Source organism: Rhinoderma darwinii, chromosome 3 (assembly GCF_050947455.1).
Source record: "Rhinoderma darwinii isolate aRhiDar2 chromosome 3, aRhiDar2.hap1, whole genome shotgun sequence".
NCBI classification, from domain to species: Eukaryota; Metazoa; Chordata; class Amphibia; order Anura; family Rhinodermatidae; genus Rhinoderma; species Rhinoderma darwinii.
In genome coordinates, this window is record NC_134689.1 from 328,160,207 (window position 1) to 328,182,896 (window position 22,690).

General features: G+C 42.2%; 1 protein-coding gene across 1 annotated transcript; it reads right to left on the minus strand.

The window, feature by feature from the left end:
* Window positions 1–279: 279 nt before the first annotated feature.
* INTS14 (integrator complex subunit 14) lies at window positions 280–19,813 on the minus strand. Its single transcript, XM_075858299.1, has 13 exons — window positions 19,734–19,813; window positions 19,196–19,338; window positions 18,238–18,494; window positions 17,300–17,407; window positions 16,779–16,934; window positions 15,914–16,032; window positions 15,607–15,749; window positions 9,371–9,463; window positions 9,136–9,280; window positions 7,288–7,421; window positions 6,222–6,340; window positions 3,589–3,654; window positions 280–2,772 (listed from the first exon to the last, which is right to left on the minus strand). The coding sequence occupies exons 3-13, from the start codon at window positions 18,457–18,459 to the stop codon at window positions 2,521–2,523; spliced, it is 1,557 nt and encodes a 518-aa protein (XP_075714414.1). The 5' UTR covers window positions 18,460–18,494; window positions 19,196–19,338; window positions 19,734–19,813; the 3' UTR covers window positions 280–2,520.
* Between the last annotated feature and the right edge of the window lie 2,877 nt (window positions 19,814–22,690).

A 22,690-nucleotide genomic window follows, 5' to 3' on the forward strand; every position in this document is an offset into this window, starting at 1 on the left:
TTAGATTTTCAGGACAGCCTCTGGATGTAAACATTGAATATTCCGTTCACTGACAGTAACCAGATTTCTAGAAAATGGTGAGGAATCCAAACACATTTCCCCTTTACTAGTAGATTAATTTTAAGTAGAGAGTGTGATGCCCTGGACATTAGAAATGAATTGGTACCTATGAAGCCGTCATTATTACAAAAATTAAAAAAAATTGCATTTATAACTCCAACCCATCTGAACAATATCAGTTCCATGATCCAACATTTTTGTAAAATATTTTATTGTGAAAGCAGAAGATAAAAATAATATACGGATTAAATAGACTGTAGGAAACCAATGAGCAGGTTTATAAGAAGCAGCATAGATGGGACACAATTGTGTAAAAAAGGACCTCTTCTTGTATTCCGGTTATAAATATAGTTACACATTTGTCCCTAAAAGACTCTTGCTCAAGGATCCAGTCCAGGAATTATCAGCTCTCCTGATATGGCTGTTTTAGTATTTACAGATGCAATACCAGACAGTCTATGGAGAAGAATTACGCTATTTCTAGGAGAAAGCAGCTAATCTTTTTTCTAATCTCGTACTGCCCCTTTAAACCAAAGAAAAAAATGTCATGTGGAAATTCCCTTCTGATCCTCCACGTTAACATGCAAGTTGACCGCGACAGAAGAGTGGCTACCTAAAACAATTTATACCACTTGTCTCAGTGTACAGTGATGCTAATATTGCGGATCTCGCTTCATGGTGTATGGAAGACCCCATCCACATATCAGGGGCTCTGACGGTTTTTACTATAAGAAACCGAGGAGGGCAGCCCAAAAATGTAATGATGCAAGTTTTATGTCCTTGATCTCCCTTACCAGTCCTTCATGATGCTAGGCCATACCAGTCAATATTCACCAGGTAATAAAAGGTAAATGTGAACTAAACTGATGGTAGATTTACTATCCGAGGATGTATTTATTTACAGTACTTAATTCCTTCCCACATTCCAAAAGCTATAACTTTTAAAAGGTTTTTATTGGTACTATTTTGGGGTACATAAAACTTTTTGAGACAGTGTGACCATAATCAGTGATCCGGTCATTTTAATTGTTTGACGGCGTTCACGGTGCGGGTTAAATAACGTTATATTATAATAGTTCAGCCTTTTGCAGGGGCGTTGATACCAGTTGTTTTTTTTCTTACATTGCTTTTGGGGGAAAATTAGAAAAGGTGTTTTTTTTAAATAGTCCCCCTCCTATTAAGCTCTGTTTTAAGCCTCTGACAGGGCTTAATAAGAGCACAAAGATGGCAGACCTGGGGGCCTTCATTAGGCCCCCAGGCTGCCATGACAACCATCGGTACCCCACGATCGCGGAGATGGGCTGTGGGAGGGGGCCGCTCCCCCTTTCCAACTGTTTAAATACCACAGTTGCTATAGATCACGGCATCTAAAAGGTTAAACATACAGCCAACACGCACATCTAATGGAGCGGGCTCAGCCATTCCAGACGTAGAAAGACAGACTTAAAGGGGTTTTACAGGAAATTTAAAAGGCTCGCTGCAGGAAAGGATTGTCCTAAAAAAAACTAAATCAGTAATACCCCCGCTATCATCTGGCACTGCCACTCCCTACCAGTCTGTTAACTTTTACAGGAAGTGATGGCGTCGCATTCCATCCATGTAATCACTGCAGCCAATGATTGGCCTCAGTGGTGATGCTGACAAGAACGGCACATCATCCAGTGATTGGCTGAAGCCGTGACATGGATAGAGCAAGACATCACTTCCTGTAAAAGTAAGCAGACCGGCAGGGAGCATCGGGGATTTACCAGGTGAGCATTCCTTATTTCAGTACATTTCCTGCCTGCAGCCATTTTTTTTAATGTCCCGGACAACCCCTTTAAATGCACCAACCAATCAGCCTTGTACTTCACTTATACTGAACTTAATGTATGAAAAATGGTAGTAAAGAAAAAAAAAATGTGTAGTCCATAGAAACCAATCAAGTCACTTCTCTGCCTCAAAACTGCATTGGAAGGGATGAATGACGGACATTTTACTCCTGAGGCCCATAGAGTTCAGTCATCATTTTTTTTTTTTTAACGTTATGTCATATTCTCAGCTGCAGAAATAACTCAGTCTGTAGAATCAGCAAAAATACAACACGCTTCTAACATTAATGAGTATTAGCCGATAGCCCAAACTGGACCAGTACTTTTACTTCTGTGCTCAGGTAGATCCACGTGACGGGAATTTATAATTATTCACAACAAAAATAATGGACTATCAGTAGCTCATATACTTTACACAGGGATCTGCAGATTCCTTCTTGAAATCCTAGTGTCAGAACTGCTAACTGCTGTCCTTTCTTAGGACCACTGCTGTACTGCCGAGCAGAACGGCCTCTGCAATCCAGTATCTGCTTACGCCAGTTATCCTGTCTGGTGTTGTTTAGTTCACTCTTTGTCACCACAATTGCAGATCTTGGTACTAGTAGCAAATGATGCGAAGTATCCACTGAAGAACATATATGCCAGTGTCTCACATCCTATCAGAACCACGTCCAGAGAAGTCTGTTTGTAGAGGTACAATGTTATGGTCATATGCAGCATGCTCAGAGCTCCCGCCGCTGGCAAGTTTGAGCTGTGCGGCTGCATGCGAGAGCTGGAAAGCGGCATCAGGATGTGCGGTGTCTGGCAGCAGAGTACATTCCCTTTCCAACATATCAGACACTCCCTTTAACAAGTCCAGGAACCCAAATGCTAGGGCGGCTTTCCTCAGTCGGTTCAGTTCCTGGAGGAAATATCAAATCATACAAAAGTGTTATAAAGTAATGTATTACATAGAATAAGCCATGACATAAAATCAGACAGCCTAACCATGTGCAATTTCTACAACATGATTCCATTATTAACAGTAACATAAAAATCCACAATCCATATTATGTAGACCAACAGTGGGGTTGTAGCAGGGATGTAAACTATGTGCACAAAGTATGACACAACTAGTTCTGTATATCTACCGTATTTTTCGGACTATAAGACGCAGTTTTTAGTAAGAATAAATCTTGCTAAAAAGTCCCTGCGTCTTATCGTTTTCAGTCAAGGGACCCGGAAGCGCCGTGCCCCCTGACCGCTGCTTACTTAACCTTCCTGACCCATGACGTGCCGGCACATCATGGAGCGGGGAGGGATGTATGGAGCGGGCTCACGCGCCAAGCACGCTCCATACACTGCAGATGTTACCTGTGTTTTACAGCTGACACGGTGCTCTAACGGCCAGGTCAACATAGCGCTAAAAAGAATGAAATAAGTGATAAAAAAAAAAATTGTATGTACCAAAAAATGGTGCCAATAAAAACTACAGCTCGTCCCATAAAAAATAAGCCCTCACATCGCACAAACGAGGGAAAAATATAAGTTATGGCTCTCAGAATGTGTTGTCTAAAACCTGGGTGCATCTTATAGTCCGAAAAATACGGTATATTTTTTTCCTTCCCGTTCCCTTTTTGAACAGGAGTTCCTAATTCCAGTGAAAATCCCCATTGAGACACAGTTAATCAGCATCTAGGTGTAGGATGTCAGTAGATACGGGTCAGCTGCATCTTACTTTGTAGAAGGTTTGCGTTTTCTCTGGAAGCTTCCTAGCATTCCTCAGGATCTTCTGCACATCAGTCTACAAGAAAAAAAAGTAACAATACAATGTAAGGAGTGTTACCTACTGGATATAGGGATTATTTGACACCACACACGGTTATGCTTGGAACGAACTTACTCCTAAGTATTACCGTCTACCTTCCTTCACTCTCCTCATCAGGTCATGAGAACGTCCTTACTAAATCCATGTTTAACCCAGACTAATGAGCAGAAACAAATAGGGCAAACATAATGTAAACAGGAAACCAAGGCTAAAAGCAATTTACAGTTTGCAAGATTATCCCAAAGCATAGTTTAACCCGTTAGTGACCGCCCCATAGTGTTTTTACGGCAGCCACTAACGGGCTTTCCTCCAATGCAATAGCCTTTTTACGGAATAAATAAACAGAGCAGGGAGCCGTTAAATCTCCCTGCTCTCAGGAGGTAGCTGAGGGCTGGGGGCATCCCTGCTCTAATGGGTGAGATCGATATCAGTATCGATCTCACCCGTTTAACCACTCAGATGCGGCACTCAATAGCGAGCGCCGCATCTGAGTGGTTGAGGAAAGAGGGAGGGAGCTCCCTCTCATCCCACCGGCACCCGGCAATAGATTGCCGGGTGCCGGCCTCTTCTATGGCAGCCGCTATGCCTAATAAAGGCCCCCAGGTCTGCCTGTAGTGTATGCCTGCTGGGTCATGCCAGAGATATGGCCTAGCAGATGCCTGTCCGTTTTACATTGACAGGCAATAATACACTGCAATATAGAAGTATTGCAGTGTATAATAAATGCGATCGGAGGATCGCATAGTGAAGTCCCCTAGTGGGAATAGTAGAAAAGTAAAAAAAATAAGTACAAAAATAAAATAAAAAACTCAATTTTTCCCCCTTACAAACTGCTTTATTATTAAAAAACAAAATAAAGTAAAAAAAGTTACCCATATTTGGTATCGCCGCGTTCATAATGACCCAAACTATAAAGTTATTACATCATTTAACCAGCACGGTGAACGCCGTAAATAATAAAACAAACAATGCAAAAATTGCTGTTTTCTTTGAATCAAGCCTTAAAAAAAAAAAAAATTTGATAAGTGATCAAAAAGCCGCATCTACTCCAAAATGGTAGCAATAAAAACTACAAGTCGTCCCGCAAAACAAAAACCCTCATACAACTGCATTGGCGTAAAAAAAAAAAAAAAGTGTATTACTGTGTAAAAGTAGTAAAACATACAAAATCTATATAAATTTGGTATCTTTGCAATCGCAACAACCCATTGAATAAAGTTATGGTGTTATTTATACCACACGGTAAATTTAGGACGCAAAAAAGTGTGGCGAAATTGCGGTTTTTTTTCTATTCCCCCACAAAAAAAGTTAATCAATAAATTCTATGTACCCCAAAATGGTGCTATTAAAAAATACAACTTATTTTTTGCGGGACAAGACTTTATACAGCTATGTCTACGCAAAAATTAAAAAAAAAGTTATAGCTCTTTGAATGAGAGGATGGAAAAACATAAAAAATAGCTTGGTCATTAAGGTCTAAAATAGGCTGGTCATTAAGGGGTTAATATCAGCTACATGATGAAACGGCTCTTGGACAGCGTTGGAAACATAATGGGGCACCTTCATTGAAGGGATTTTCCAATAATCAATATGTATCACCTATCCACAGGATAGGTGATAAATATCTGATCGGCTGGGCTCCGACCACTAGGACCCCAACCAATCCAAAAACTGACTTACCTGGTCGACCCGGTGTGCCCCATATGAATGGAGCGGTGATAAATATTGATTATGGGATAACCACTTTACTGAAATTGCACCAGTTTTCCGAAACATTGCATTCACAGGAATGGCGTTCAGACCAAACACCAAGTAAGACCCTGATGTAGGAAAGGGAAACTTGTCGCAGCTCAGTAGCAACAATATATAGAAGCGTTGCTACTGAGCATGCTGCATAGAACAACAATACTAATGGACCCCTACTAGTATACATGGCCCAATATGTCAAAGTGCGCTCCATGCAATTTCAGCATTGGTATATACAAAAAGCCAAACCTGCAGACCTTTACTTGCATCCGCAGATAACACAGTTGGCCACATTGCATTAAAATGTAACTAAACTTTCAACAAACCTCTGACATGTCATAGTCACATGTCAGAAGTTGTGATCTGTGAGGGTCCATGCTCTGAGACCCCCCACGATCGCTAAAACTAAGCGGCAGAAGCGCTGAGGTGAGCGCTGCACTGCTTAGTTTCTGATCTGCTTTTTTCGGAAAGTCAATGTAACGGTGTATGGGCCCCATAGACTTTCTATTAGGTCTGTACACCGTTACAACGGCATTCTGAGAGAAGCCAATCAGAAACCAAGCAGCTCAGCACTCACCCGAGCAATTCAGTCGCTTCATTTTAGCGATTGGTGGGGGTGTCCGTGATCAGACCCCCACCGATCAAAACTTCTGACATGTCACTATGACATGTCAGAAGTTTGTTGAACGTTTAGCTACCCTTTAAGAATCGGCTAATAGATAATGCCATGGTTATACGGTAGCGATGTGCATAGCCTTCTGTATGCAAATCAGAGAACATGACATCATAAGACTTACCTGCAGACCGCTGGGTTTAATCCACACTGTCACATTTTGTGCGTAGCTTCTTTTTGCCTTAGGTTGCAAAGGAAATGGACTCTTATTATCCTCTTCCCCATATGGGTTCTCCTTGGCATCTTGAGCATTCAACAAATGAAGATATATTAGTAATTTACTGGATTACAGCTACTTCAGTCATATAAAGTTCACATCAATAGATACATTCACCACAATATAATGGGGGGGAGGGGGATGTAGAATAAAGGTTTTAAAAATATATATATATTTTTTAATTTAGCTTAAGGCTACATTCACACGACAGTGAAGAAAAATGCCACACAGCCCCCCTGTATGTGATGCCACACAGCCCCCCTGTATGTGATGCCACACAGCCCCCCTGTATGTGATGCCACACAGCCTCCCTGTATGTGATGCCACACAGCCCAACATGAATGCTCTACATACTCACCAATGCAGCGCTGTCTTCTTCAGGTAAGGTCCCTAGTCTTCACGGGATCTGCGGCGGTGTGATGACACATACTCCAGATGCAGCGCTGTCTTCTGGTCTGGTCGCTAGTCTCACGGGATCTGAAGGGATCACAATGACGTTATCGCGTCGCCTTCGCAGAACTCGTGAGACTAGCAACCAGATTAGAAGAAGTCAGCGCTACATCTGTGAGTATGTGTGGTCGTGCTGCCGATAGCCAGCCAGGGGACTAGTAGTTCCCTTGCAAATCCCCATGTCACAGATCCAATTTTAACGGTTGTTACATGCATTAACAGCCGTTAAAAACGGATCCATTGACGTCTATGGGGGCCATCAGGCCGTGAAAACAGCCAAAAATAGGACATGTCCTATTTTTTGACGCCCATTATTCACAGGCCATTAAAAAAACGGCCATGTGAGTACACCCATAGAATATCATTGTTATGAAAACGGCAATGCGGTGGCCATTAAAAGAACGGCCGCCACACGTCCGTTTATCACTGTCGTGTGAAGAAGGCCTAAGAATATTCACTGGCGCAATCGATGTTAATATTGTTGCTGATGTGCTTTAACAATACAAAACACAGAAGATTGTACCTGATATGGGTCCAAGCTGAGAGGTTTTTCCCAGCCACGGTAGTGGCTCAATATTGGGCTCAAACAATGACATCATTAAATTTGATTTCTTCTTGCTATCGGCTTGAGAATAGAGCATTCCATGCCAGTCTGGTCTACAGTGCGGAGGAGAGAGATGCTGATGAAGAAACATTTACAACCAGGGTCTTATTAAGAAGGTTTCGCTCTGCCCTCTAAGGATGACCATACACGAGATAAACAATGGACAAAATGGATGATTTTGACCATTTTAGACGACGATCATTTGAGAAGTGTACGCACTCCTGATGACTCACGGCACGCCATTGTTTGCCCAAAAAATAATGGTCCTCTTGTCACAGTCCTGTCAATACTTATCTTATGTGTACAACCAGCTTAACACACCACAAACATTTCCCCTGCCAGTGCTGTTGTCAGCCCTACATGCCACATCTGTAATGTAGGAGGGGACCATGATGGTCTACACAGGCACATAGAAATACAGTAGGGTCACCTCGGGTGGGGTTATTTGCTGTAACTAGGCAGTCATTACAGAGCCCAAGGGGATTGCCTATTAGAGCATATGGAAGCCATATTGAGGTGGGGCTGGTCACTAACAGACCGAGTCCATCCATGTATTACATGCATGGACAATCATTTCACTGGTCGCAGCACGTAATACTAGGGCTGGGCAATTAGTCGAAAAATAATTGTGAATTTTGGTTTTATAATTTCTTTTCTCCAGGTTTAAACGGTTTCTGTATCTTCAGGACGCAGATACAGTTGAATCCAATGGTAGAGCAGGGGGCCCTAAGGAACGCGGTTAGGGAATATGTATATTATTATTTTTATCAGGCACTATTGGGGGCATTATACTATGCAGAAGCAGCTATGGGGCCATTATACTGTGGGAACGGCAGTTATGGGGGGCATTATACTGTGTGGTGGCAGCTAAGGGGGGCATTATACTCAGTGGGTGCATCTATTGGGGCATTATACTGTGTGGAGGGCATCTATGGGGCATTATGCTGTGTGGAGGGCATCTATTGGAGCATTATACTGTGTGGAGGGCATCTATGGGGCATTATGCTGTGTGGAGGGCATCTATTGGGGCATTATACTGTGGAGGGCATCTATGGGGCATTATACTGTGTGGAGGGCATCTATGGGGCATTATGCTGTGTGGAGGGCATCTATTGGGGCATTATACTGTGTGGAGGGCATCTATGGGGCATTATGCTGTGTGGAGGGCATCTATTGGGGCATTATACTGTGTGGAGGGCATCTATTGGGGCATTATACTGTGTGGAGGGCATCTATGGGGCATTATACTGTGTGGAGGGCATCTATGGGGCATTATACTGTGTGGAGGGCATCTATGGGGCATTATACTGTGTGGAGGGCATCTATGGGGCATTATAATGTGTGGAGGCAGCTATGGGGCATTATACTGTGTGGAGGGCATCTATGGGGCATTATACTGTGTGGAGGGCATCTATGGGGCATTATACTGTGTGGAGGGCATCTATGGGGCATTATAATGTGTGGAGGCAGCTATGGGGCATTATACTGTGTGGGGGCAGTGTCAGGATATATTATATGCAGTAGTATACAGCAGGCTCAGGAGATAAATATGAATTCAATGGCGTAGCATGCAATTAGGGGCGTGGCATGCAAAAAGGGATGGGGGGGGTCTAAATAATCGTAATCGAGGTTACATGTTTAATTAATCGTGATTTTGATTTAGGTCATAATTGCCCAGCTCTACGTAATACTACATTTCTTATAAAGGGGATATAGCAAATTTCATAAAAGATGGGGCATCTCATTTAACCATAAAAAGACTCTTACCCAAGCTGCACTAAAGCCACCATTCCTTCCACCTTCAGACTACCATGGAGTAAGACACAAAAATTAGGAATTTTGCCTGCAATCTGACTGGCAGAATTCTCATCCTCTAGATCATCTGCGAGTCCAGCCCCAATATCATCTCCCTCTAGAACAGAACAAAAGAGGAAACGTTACACACATTAACGGTGTGGCGGAAACATTCAGAACGGTCTCTACACCCCAGGTTCTTACTCACCTTTGTTGAGGGCAATAGGTAGAACAAGGTGACGGGACAGAACAGGAGGGCTCGAGATGTCAGCAATGTCAATAAAGCCCACAATTTCCAATTCTGAAAAAATATAGGCTCATCTATAAGTATACAGTTTCTCAATTACACTGTTCAACCAAATCATAGCAGTTATTTATAGTGTCCTGTAAATAACTGAATATAAATATATGGCCCTCCTATTTGTTTCAAGAGGGAAATCAATAGCTATCATTATCACTATAAAATGGCATACAATCAGCACTTATTCTAGTAAAGTCTTATACTATCATAGATGTACGAATGTAAAAACCTGTTGTAGTGCTACCTACAGAATTCAGCATCACAGAGGTTAATGATCTCGAAATCCATGAAAAAGTATACAATTATTATTGGTCCTACATGACTATATATGTTTAGGTTATAAAAGTGGTCTCAGCAGACCGCAAGTCTCCCCTCCCCCAAATCATCTGTTTGTTGTTTGTTTCAGGAGCCAGATTGCGTCTCTTACATTAACCCCTTCAGGACTGAGCCTGTTTTGGCCTTCAGGACGAAGCCGATTTTTCAAATCTGACATGTGTCACTTTATGTGGTAATAACTTGGGAATCCTTTTACCTATCCAAGTGATTCTGAGATTGTTTTCTCGTGACACATTGTACTTTATGTTAGTGAAAAAAATTGGTAGATATATTCAATATTTATTTATAAAAAAACCACCAAGATTTGGAGAAAATTTGCATTTTCTAGATTTAAAATGTATCTGCTTGTAAAACAGATAGTAATACCACACAAAATAGTGACTAGTTACCATTTCCCATATGTCTACTTTATGTTTGCATCGTTTTTTTGAACATTTTATTTTTCTAGGACGTTACAAGGCTTAGAACTTTAGCAGCAATTCCTCATATTTTCAAGAAAATTTCAAAAGGACATTTTTTCACGGACCAGTTCAGTTCTGAAGTGCAAATATAATGGTGGTTTCTCTTGGCTCAAATACCCACAAAATCTCTCTCAGACCGGAGCAGGCAAAACTAAATTGGGTATGATCCAACAAATACCCTAAATAGCATATAAAAGTACAGTGAAGTTTACCGCTCAGACGGCACTGGTAACAGTCCAATATCATTCAGTATGGACACTCTCTCCCAGAAAAATGCAGTGGACAGTCCGCAATCCAATGAGGGTGTGGATGGTAATTCTTATCCTTGTAGTTCCACCAAGCTCCTTATCGTCTCCCTCCACATTCAAAGAACTCCTGGTAGGAAAAGGATCTTATGTCTCTAATAGATGGAAAAAGGAAGACACATAGTGCAACACCCTCTGAAAAAGATTGCTCCACGCCAAGTTTAATCCATACTCACAGAAGTAACAAGAAATAAAAGCATCAAGGTAAGTAAAAATCTTTAAAATTTCTAGGCGGCACGCCAAACACTCTCGCCCGACCCTGGGTTTCGCCCTTCCGGCTTCCTCTGGGGCATGTGTGACGTGTCTAATTAACAGGTTTATATAGCCGCATATCATTTAAATTTACATAAATTTACATACATAAAAATGGTTAAAAAAAAACATATACACCCACAATGATCTCTGCAATATATAGAGATAATCTGATCTTACCATCATAATCGTATACATATATATACACTTTTATTATTTTTATATAAATGCCTAATCTCTTTAAAAAGTAAAAAAATATATATAATATATTATGCTAAACAAGCCTATTTGCCACCTTTATAGTTGGTTAGATTCCACATATCATCCCATATCCATTATATTGATTTTTATTTATATTTTATCAGTTGTTTTATATTTTTTCTGTCTCTAATTTTCCACTTAGTCTGAACTGTGGCCAATCTCTAAAGCTTCCAGAGCTTCAGTGAGCTGCAGCTAATCAGAACAATTAAGTTCTGCTGAGACAAGATCCCTTGGTCATAATGCTATGTGTGAACAAGTCTCTTACTAATACTATACATAGGGCATTTTTTGGCATAATTGTTTTCATAACATGGAACTACAAATATGGACCAGAATATCTATCAGAAAAAAAATATAAAACAACTGATAAAATATAAATAAAAATCAATATAATGGATATGGGATGATATGTGGAATCTAACCAACTATAAAGGTGGCAAATAGGCTTGTTTAGCATAATATATTATATATATTTTTTTACTTTTTAAAGAGATTAGGCATTTATATAAAAATAATAAAAGTGTATATATATGTATACGATTATGATGGTAAGATCAGATTATCTCTATATATTGCAGAGATCATTGTGGGTGTATATGTTTTTTTTTAACCATTTTTTATGTATGTAAATTTATGTAAATTTAAATGATATGCGGCTATATAAACCTGTTAATTAGACACGTCACACATGCCCCAGAGGAAGCCGGAAGGGCGAAACCCAGGGTCGGGCGAGAGTGTTTGGCGTGCCGCCTAGAAATTTTAAAGATTTTTACTTACCTTGATGCTTTTATTTCTTGTTACTTCTGTGAGTATGGATTAAACTTGGCGTGGAGCAATCTTTTTCAGAGGGTGTTGCACTATGTGTCTTCCTTTTTCCATCTATTAGAGACATAAGATCCTTTTCCTACCAGGAGTTCTTTGAATGTGGAGAGAGACGATAAGGAGCTTGGTGGAACTACAAGGATAAGAATTACCATCCACACCCTCATTGGATTGCGGACTGTCCACTGCATTTTTCTGGGAGAGAGTGTCCATACTGAATGATATTGGACTGTTACCAGTGCCGTCTGAGCGGTAAACTTCACTGTACTTTACAGTTCTGAAGTGGCTTTGAGGGCCCTATATATTAGAAAGTCCCCATAAATCCCCCCATTTTGAAAACTGCATCCCTCAAAGTATTCAAAACCACATTCAGAAAGTATTTTAACCCTTTAGGCGTTTCACAGGAATTAAAGCAAAGTAGAGGGAAAATTTACAAATTTAAATTATTTTTTTTTGCTCAAATCATTCGTAACACATTCTTTTTTCAGTACCACAGAAGGTTTTACCCGAGAAATGCAACTCAATATTTATTGCCCAGATACTGCAGTTTTTAGAAATATCCCACATGTGGTCCTAGTGTCCGAATGGACTGAAACATAGGACTCAGAAGGCCTCCTTTTTTTAGAATATATTTTAGGCACCATGTCAGGTTTGAAGAGGTCTTGTGGTACCAAAACAGTAAAGACACCCCAAAAGTGACCCCATTTTGGAAACTACACCCCTCAAGGAATTTATCTAGGGGTATAGTTAGCATTTTGAACCCACAGTTTTTTTGCTAAATTTATTTGAATTAGTTTGTGAAGATGAAAATCTACTGTTTCTCTGAAAAAAACGTAACAGGTTTTCATTTTTACAAAGAATAAAAGGCGAAAAAACACCCCAACATACATAAAGCAATTTCTCCCAATTATAGCAATACCCCATATGGGGTAATAAACTGCTGTTTGGATCCACAGCAGGTCTCAGAAGGGAAGGAGCGCCATTTGGATTTTGCTGGAATAGTTTTCAGTGCAGTGTCACGTTTGCAATGCACTGGAGGGACCAAAACAGTAGAAACCCCTGAAAAGTGACCACATTTTGGAAACTACACCCACTCAAGGAATTTTTCTAGGGGTAAAGTTAGCACTTTGACCCCACAGTTGTTTTGCTGAATTCATTGGAATTAGTCTGTAAAAGGTAAAAACCTACTTTTTTTTTTTTTTTAAAAAAACTTAGACCTTTTTAATTTTTACAAGGAATAAAGGAGAAATAGCACCCCAACATTTGTAAAACAATTTCTCCCAATTACGTAAATACGCCATATGCGGTAATAAACTGCTGTATGGACCCACAGCGGGGCTTAGAAGGGAAGGAGCGCTATTTGGCTTTTGGAGCTCAAATTTAGCTGAAATGGTTTTCGGGTGCCATGTCGCATTTGCAAAGCCCCAGAGAGGTCAAACCAGTGGAAACCCCCCAAAAGTGACTCCATTTGGGAAACGACACCATTTAAGGAATCTATCTAGGGGTATAGTGAGCATTTAGACCACACACGTCTTTTGCAGAATTTATTAGAATTAGGCAGTGAAAATGAATATCAACATTATTTCCACTAAAATGTTGAATTTTTTTAAATAAAAAGGATAAAGGAGGAAAAAGCCGCCCAACAGTTGTAAAGCAATTTCTCCTGAGTACGGCAATACCCCACATGTGGTCATAAATGTTTTTTTCATTAGAAAGTAATTAACCCTTTCCGGACTGATCAATTTTTGCTTTTTCCTTTTCGTTTTTCCTTCCCCGCTTTCCAAGAGCCATAACTTTTTTATTTTTCCGTCAATAGAGCGGTGTGAGAGCTTATTTTTTGCGGAACGAGCTGTAGTTTTTATTGGTACCATTTTTTGGTATATCCAACTTTGAGTACTTTTTATTTTTTGGTAGAGCCAACGTGACAAAAAAAAACAAACAGCGATTTGCAGTTTTAAATTCTTTATTTTTCATGGCGTTCACAGTGCGAGTTAAATAATGGTAAATTGTAATAGTTCGGACATTTACAGACACAGCGATACCAATTTTGTGTATCTTTTTACATTACTTTAGAGAAAAATGTGAAAAGGTTTTTTGTTTTTTGGACTTTAAAATAATTTGTTTTTATCACTAATAATAATTAACTTTTGTTTCTACACATTTTATTAGTCCCCTTAGGGGACTTGAACCAGCAATCAGTAGATAGCTGGTACAATACACCGCAATACTAATGTATTGAAGTATATTGTAATTTTTACAGGATCCTGTAACAGCGCGATCGCTGTTCCTGGCCGTTAGTCCCGGGTGTCAGCTGAGCGTGAGCCCGCTCCATACATCACCCCCCCACACCACGACATGATATTAAGTCGTGGTGCACGAAGGGGGTTAATGCGCAGCGGATGGTGTAGAGTGAAAATTGCAATTTTCGACTGATATGCCATTTTAGTGCACTAAATGTTATGCCCAGTTTGTGCAAATCAAGATAAATACCTCATAAAATATTCTCCCGGGTGTGGCGATCCCATATCTGTGGACGTAAACTGCTGTTTGGGCACGCTGTAGGGCTCAGAGGGGAGGGAGCGCCATTTGGAGCGCAGATTTAGCTTGGTAGTTGTTCTGTTTGGCGTTTTGCTGGTATTTCAGTTTATAATGTGGGGTCATATGTAATCTGTGCGGAGTACATCAGGGCATAATAAGAGGGTATAATGATAGGGTAAATAAATAATAATCCGCAGATATGTGGCCGGTGTCCCACTGATAAATGCTGCTCAATCCTGTCCGCTTTTGGACACTGCATATTTTGCGTCGCCATATTCTGAGAGCCAGAACTTCTTTATTTATTCTTCACCGGAGAGGTGCGAGGGCTTATTTGTTGCGGGACAATCTGTAGTTTTCATTGGTACCATTTTGGGGTACATGCGATTTTTTTGATCGCTTTATATTCCATTTTTTTGCAAGCAAGGTGACCAAAAAACATCAATTCTGACAATGTTTTTTATTCTTTTTTTTTTTATTCTGTGAGAGAACTAACCGCCGCTGTTTTTACAGTGATCGCCGTTATTCGGTGAATAACGGCGATCACGTGACCGGGGACCAGACAATGCAGTCCTCGGTCTGTGTTCCGAAGCCTCAGCTACCTCCGTAGCTGTGTACACAGAGTTTAAGCGCCTCCCGAGTGCGCTCTCTTATGCCAAAGCACCGCCGTGAAAAGGCGGCGCCCTGGAATAAGTACCCTTAATGGCCGCCATGAAAACTTGTATAGGCTGTCATTAAGGGGTTAAAAGAAATGTCTGAATAGACAACCCCTTTTAACTTTTCTCCTTGATGCATGGTACCACAGTGTCCAACTAGGTGTGCGTTTACAACGTTTTTGCTGCTGCAGCATTTTGCCACAAATGCCACATTTTAAATAGAAAATGGGATTAAGAGGGTAAACATTCACATTGTATTTTAGAGAATCGTATATTTATGCATGCATCCGATCACTCACACGTTTATGCCGTTTACGTAGCGCTTTCACCTACTGAATTAAATAGAAGCAACACAAGGCCAAAGTGCATAAAAACCAGGATCATGATTTCAGAATTTTCTAAAGCAGTTCTAGCAATACTCTGCACCACCAATCTTAGTAACACTGCGGCAAAACATTATGTGCTCAAATGCAGTTGAAGTAAAAGCTTCGCACTAAATCTGTGCAGTCGGTTACCTGTGTTAATGAATTTAGGAATTGGGTCTATCTCCTCATCTATGACAACTGGTTCAGGCCTGGGGAACACTTGGACATCTGATGAGAGGTTGCCACACTTGAGGACTGCATGGAATGGGGTGTATGCCACATCAATGAGTTTCCTGCATGATAAGAAGATGGATTGTTAAACTTACCAAGCCAAAGGAAACCAAATCCACCGATAAATACTGAACTATACTCTATGAACAGACTTCTCACAAGCTAGACAGCCCATAAGTTGAAATCCGTGGCATTCGATTTATATAGAAACTATTTAACTACTTACCCAAACATGGACTGAACGTTCTTTAAGCACAAAGGTCCGTCAATTGTAAAGATTTGACCTTCTCCATTATTTAGATCAATAAGTCTTTCAAGACAATCCAGGGAATCTGAATTTTGAAGCTGATGACAGAAAGCAGGTAAGTAAGAGAAACAAGTAATGAGTAATAAAATAAATCATTGAAAATCCTCTCCTGACATGTCACTACAACATACTACAGAACCGCAGAAAGAATACCATGAAATACCTGGGAAGACAAGTATATGTTTTGTGTGTTAAAGGGGTTGTCCGGTAAATAAAATCAATGGCCTATCCTCAGGATAGGCAAACAATATCTGATCGGCGGGGATCCGACTCTCGGCACACCATCCGATCAGCTATTTGAAGGGGCCGTGGCACTCCAGCGAGAACTGCGTCCTCTTCATTCTTTATACTGCTCAACGCCGTCACACTCGTATCGGTGGAGCACAGTCTTACAACTTCCTCCCATTCACAAGCCTAGTTGTACCCCCACCAATCAGATATTGATGGCCTATCCTGGGAATAGGCTATCAATTTTATCTCGCCAGACAATCCTTTTAAGTTAATGACCTGTGCAACCTCCTGAATGGGGTGAGTAAAGAGAAAAAAAAGGGTCTGCGTTTCCCCCCCCCTGTACCAGTCTTGAACACGGGCCGTGTCTGGTATTTCAGCTCCGCTCCATTCACTTGCAATACCAGTCACAGCTCACAGAGAATAGTAGCAGAGTTTCAGGTAAGAAAATCAGACCATTTTTCTACTCATAAATCCTTTCATTTAAAGAGTTAGAAATTGAAGTCTGCATATACAGGTAGAAAACAACGCCCTGAATTTGTGTGCATTTTCTCACCTCTTCTAGATTTGCCATGCACATAACGTAAAGCTTAGAGGGGAAAGGGAATGGCAGAGGGAATCTGTTGCTCTCAGTGCGCTGGTTCAATGATGATAGGGAATGGAGAAGAGAGCCCCTTCCAATGCCCAGGCACCCATCTGTAACCAGCACAACCTGAAAAGGGAAAGATGGGTGGCAATCAACACAATGCTATAACCTCATTCTTATCATTGATAATATATCGTATGTGACTACTTTATTTTTTCCATAACACAGTTGAATTAATCATATTGGTACTACACTATAGGTGGTGATTTTAAGACATAACTTTAGAGTAGTTTCTTTTCTGTGAGCATAGAGAGCAATGTACTTCATATACTCCAAGATCCTAAATGCAAGTCAAAGTGCTATACATGAACCGATAAGGTAAAAGGAGGAGGAAAGAATATATAACATTTTCATACAAAATATTTCTCTCTTAAGACCGGCTATAACTTTACAATATTCAGTTTTTTTGCATAAAATCAAGTTCTAATTACCTGGCAAGGAATCGAGGCCCCCCATTCTTGTTGGACCACACTAGACACTCCTTGCAGGGCAGACTCTAAACAAGTCTTGTCATAATCATCGATGTTACTCAAAGCTTCCTGCAAACAAAAACCCAAAAGAATCATCAAGCTGCTTCACATGATTAGTATTGTAAATAGGTCCACAAACAAAAAAACTTCTATACAGCGTACACTATGTATAGTTAAGCTACATGTGAACAGTGAGCAGGCTTATACCATAGGGAGAACCAAATCCCAATTCAGCAGGGCCAAAAGGGACTGACCTATAAATAACTGGATTGCTCTTCATTTTGAGTTGTTCACTTAAATACAATGTTAAAGGGGTTGTCTGGTTTTGAAAACCATTTCTAATATTCTGGGGATTGCTTAGCTAAATAAGGAAGACTCATATGAGCGACTTCCATTAATCAGCTGAAGCTGAGAACAGTTTCAAAGAGGGTCTTTCTCTAGATGTAGGACATATGGTCACACCATTGATCTCAGTGGGCACCATGTAATATTTTGTTTTCTAAATGGAAATTGTACCCTTGTAACCAAGTTCCCCAGTATGTTACTGCGAGTCTCAGGAGTGGGACCCCTGTGATCATCTTATTTTTGGATTGAAAAATGTACATCAACCAGCACTGTATCCACATAGAGAAAGGGTGCAAGCCGCACAGATCGTGGCCCAACAATCCCATCAAATGATATCACAGAATGAAACAGGCAGCACTCCAGGATGCATAAAAAAAATAGCACTTCATTTATTCACCCATGTTGCGACGTTTCAGCTCCTACTGGTGAGGGAAGTAGAGAGCATAATGCACGCTTGTATATTTTTGGTGCACTTATATAGAAATAGGATGAGATCTTCTACTTCATATAATATTAGGCTTTTGTTTACATGTTCTCCGCATCCTCCAGTGTACCTGAAGGGTGTTGTAGTCTCTGGTGAAAGGTACCATAAGTTCCCACAAAGAAGAGAAAACCACTAATGCCGTAAACTCCAGCTTGTAGTTGGTTGCCATATGTTCAAAGAGCATGGTGAGACCGTGGGCTGCCAGGTGCTTGCGCTGAAACTCCTCTGTCCCCTCCACTGGTACTGGCCTCGTCATGGAGAGCGACACATCCATCACCACCACCGTGGGCATTGTGACTATAGTTCCACACAAAATTAGAAAGGATCCTGCAATGTGCAAAAATAATTATGTACAAATCTAAAAGTATATTACAACATCCAAAAATACTGATGCGAAGAGCGGCTACAAAAAGCAGGGAATTTTTCTAGTGATTAAAGGGGTCCAAGGGTTTAGACTCCCTGGATAATATCCTCTCAATGTGTAAACTTAGGCTCTGCTCACATTCTCATCAGAGGCTCGGTTTGGAATCACTACCAGCAGTTTTGTCAGATTTGACAGGAGAATTGTCCACCTTCTGACAATTGATGACCTACCCACCGGATAGGTCATCAGTATATCATCAGTGCGGCTCAGACACCCGGACCGGATGTTATGGCACATAATGCGATGGACGGTGCCCGGAAGCAGTTGGCTCCGTACATAGCATAGCGGCCGTGCTGCAGAATTGCAGGTCCGCTCCTATTCACTTGTATTGGAGCAGAGCTGCAATACTGCATGGTGCTATAACTAATGGCTTCCAGCATGTACGTCCGATGCATGGAGGCACCTGACCAGCTGATCTGTGCGGGGTCCGGGTGTTGGACCCCCACAGATCACGTACTGATGACCTATCCGGTGGAAAGGTCATCAGTTGTCAGAAGGTGGAAAACCCCTTCAAGTGCCATTTTTCCTGTCAAAAAATGGAAACCACGATGGAACCTGAGGGACCCCGTATTAATTAAAATAAGACCCGTACACCAATACTTACCGAGCGTCGTACAGTTGCCTCAGCAGTTACGGCTGTACACACCCAATGTTAGATCGGGTGGGAGAGTCACTTTGGAGGGACATAAGCCGGGACATACCTTTGTCAGATCGACATAAAGGGACAGGTTTTCGGCAGGTAGAGGTCTAGGAAATGCAGAGAAAACACAACATATTTGAGAAAGTGACACAACTCCTTATTATACAATGATCGGACTCGGACTTTATATACATAAAATAGTAAAGTGGTAATCAGTGGTAAGAATCATGAAGCACTTTCCCGGTCCATACATAATGGAGATTTTTTTACTAGCGGTCTTAGAGTATCACAGGTAACTAACAAATTGTATGTTTTGTTATCATGAATGCATTGCCCCATGAAGGACATCTACACGTAGCAAGGAACACCCAGAGACGTGTGCGTCTTCAGACTGCTGCCACTAACGTGGAACTACAGCTCTCAGCATGCCCTCATAGACCACTGTCAAGCCGCGGTAGCCGTAGAATAAACCCCATCTACAACACGTCATTCACCCACTCACCGACCCACAAAACCCAGATATTAGTACACAGAGCACGGCAGGATTTCAGCCGTCCTCCAGCAGCTGTGTCTCTGCAAATGTCTCCCCCTGCGAAACACGCGCGGCCAAACAACGTTCCTGCCTTTCAGACCTGTGTGGTTGTACGACGGGGCGGGTCAGAAGAGCGGGGGGTAACACGCCGCTACCTGTACAAATATTCTGACCTGTTATTAGTATAGGAAGTAGCCACAGTTTATATATATATATATTGGAGGTTGCAGAAGTCTATGCACCTGCTGTGCTGCAGAAACAACCTGATTCCAATGTATTGAACATATTTTCTGTCGCAGAATGTCTGTAACAGATTTGTTGCATGTGAACATAGCCTCAGCTGTTTCCCTGATTTTCAGCTTCTGTATATTCCATAAACTTCAATGGAGAGGTGGCTGCGCTTGTGCATGGCCCTCTCAGTAGACGTTTTTGAAAGTTACGGAAATAGAGTGCTGCGCCATAGATGCTTTTGTGGCCACAATTCCCCTGAAAATCCACCGGAGAATTGCGGCCCCTTTCATTCCTATGGGGCCATGCACACGACCGTGGTTTCCACGGTCCGTGTATGGCCCAGGAGCCCGCGCCGCAGAAAGAATGGGCAAGTCTTAGGGTATGTTCACACGAGGTCATTACGTCCGTAATTGACGGACGTATTTCGGCCGCAAGTCCCGGACCGAACACAGTGCAATGAGCCGGGCTCCTAGCATCATAGTTATGTATGACGCTAGGAGTCCCTGCCTCTCCGTGGAACTACTGTCCCGTACTGTAATCATGTTTTCAGTACGGGACAGTTGTCCTGCAGCGAGGCAGGGACTCCTAGCATCGTACATAACTATGATGCTAGGAGCCCGGCTCCCTGCACTGTGTTTGGTCCGGTACTTGCGGCCGAAATACGTCCGTCAATTACGGACGTAATGACCTCGTGTGAACATACCCTTATTACGGCCGTGTTCTACGGTCCAGGCTAATAGCAAATAATGGCCGCGGCCATGTGCACGGCCCGCAGTGACACTCTGCCCCCACCCGACCTGAAAATTACGGCCAAGCACATGGCGAAAACAGTCTCTGAATCAGGACGTTTTTGGACCTGATTTTCAAAGCGTTTTTGGTGTTTGCAAGCATATTTTGAGGTGTATTTTCAAAGCTTTTTTTGTAGTGGGAATGGAAAATCTGTTTCAAAACCACCTCAAGCCGTGACATGCCACTTCTTTTTATGGGCTTATTTTTGCACGGTATATTTGAATTTAGGGGCTTTTCTGGACTACACAGTGTATTTCCCATAGAATTCAATGGCATATTGCAAGTATTTCAAGGCGTTTTACGCTCTGAAATACGCCTGCAATTTGCCCGTGTGAACATTCCCTTGGATGGAAATATCCCTTTTTAGAGAACCTTTCACCTGCCCATACTGTGCAGCATGTAATGGGAGGGCTTCACAAACACGGTCTCACTTGAAGTTATTTTCCTATCTTCCTCCGTTATTTACATATCGGTGCCGTTCTATTTTGCCCCCGTTATGTACATAAACCTCATAACTGTCAATGGGGCGTTTCTATCTAATAAATGGCAAGGGGGCGTGATGTCTTCGTTCTGACACTGTCCAATCAGCTACGGACAGTGTCAGGGGAGCTTGCGCTGTGTTCCCTCACGCGAGAACAGATGAAATAATAAAAACGACTAGCCGGCACAGCAGATGTATTGCCACATACCCAGAAAACCTTCAGAAATGCAAAACAAAACACTGATGGGTATGTATAAGGCAAAATAACCTTTAACCCCTTCTCGCCGCAGCCCTTTTTCAGATTTTCATTTTCGTTTTTTCCTCCCCACATTCCAAAAGCCACAACTTTTTTATTTTTCCGTCGATATAGTACTATGAGGGTGTAATGACGGGGAAGGGAGACAGACAGGTGAGCCCTAATCTACCCGCCACTCAGTCCCTGCCTACTTGCAACGGCCCGTCCTAGGCGACGGCGTACAACTGGGCGACGGTCCCTACGCTCAATAAGTGCACGACAGACAAACAGACAAGGGTACACAGAAGCTAAGGGAAATGGGGCAGTTGCCCACGGCAACACCGTGAGCAACAAGAGTAGTGAACGAGCCGAGTCAAACCAGGCGTGTACGAGGTACCAAACGCAGAACAGGAGAGTAGTGAACGAGCCGAGTCAAACCAGGAGTGTACGAGGTACCAAACGCAGAGCAGGAGAGTAGTCAGTAAGCCAGTGTCAATATGAAGCAGGGACAAATAGTTCAAGCAGCAGAGGCAGTAAACAGGAGAATCACAGGCAAAGGCGGAGCAGGAAGTGAAGGTATAAATAGACAGGGCGGGAGCTAGCTCCGTCTGGCCAGGCTGTGATAGGCTCTCCCACTCCTCAGCCTCCCAGCCTGATTGGTAGAAGGAGCAGTCACTCGATCAGACTTAGGAGCAGGTGCAGACTGACTAACCACGGGCGTCGACACAGAAGCTGTGTCTGGCAGATCCTTTACAGTACCCCCCCCCTTTTATGAGGGGCCACTGGACCCTTTCTAGGTGGACCTGGCTTATTGGGGAACCGAAGATGGAATCTCCTGAGCAATACTGCAGCGTGAACATCCCGGGCGGGTACCCAAGTCCTCTCCTCAGGCCCGTATCCTCTCCAATGGACCAGGTACTGGACAGAGCCTTGGACCATCCTGCTGTCCACAATCTTGGCCACCTCGAATTCTACCCCTTCAGGGGTGAGAACAGGGACCGGAGGTTTCCTCGAGGGAACCAAGGACTGGGAGCAGCGTTTCAGGAGGGAGGCATGAAACACGTCGTGTACTCGAAAAGACGGGGGCAACTCCAGTCGGAAGGAGACAGGGTTAAGGACTTCAATGACTTTGTACGGCCCTATATACCGGGGAGCAAACTTTTTGGACGGGACTTTAAGGCGCAAATTTTT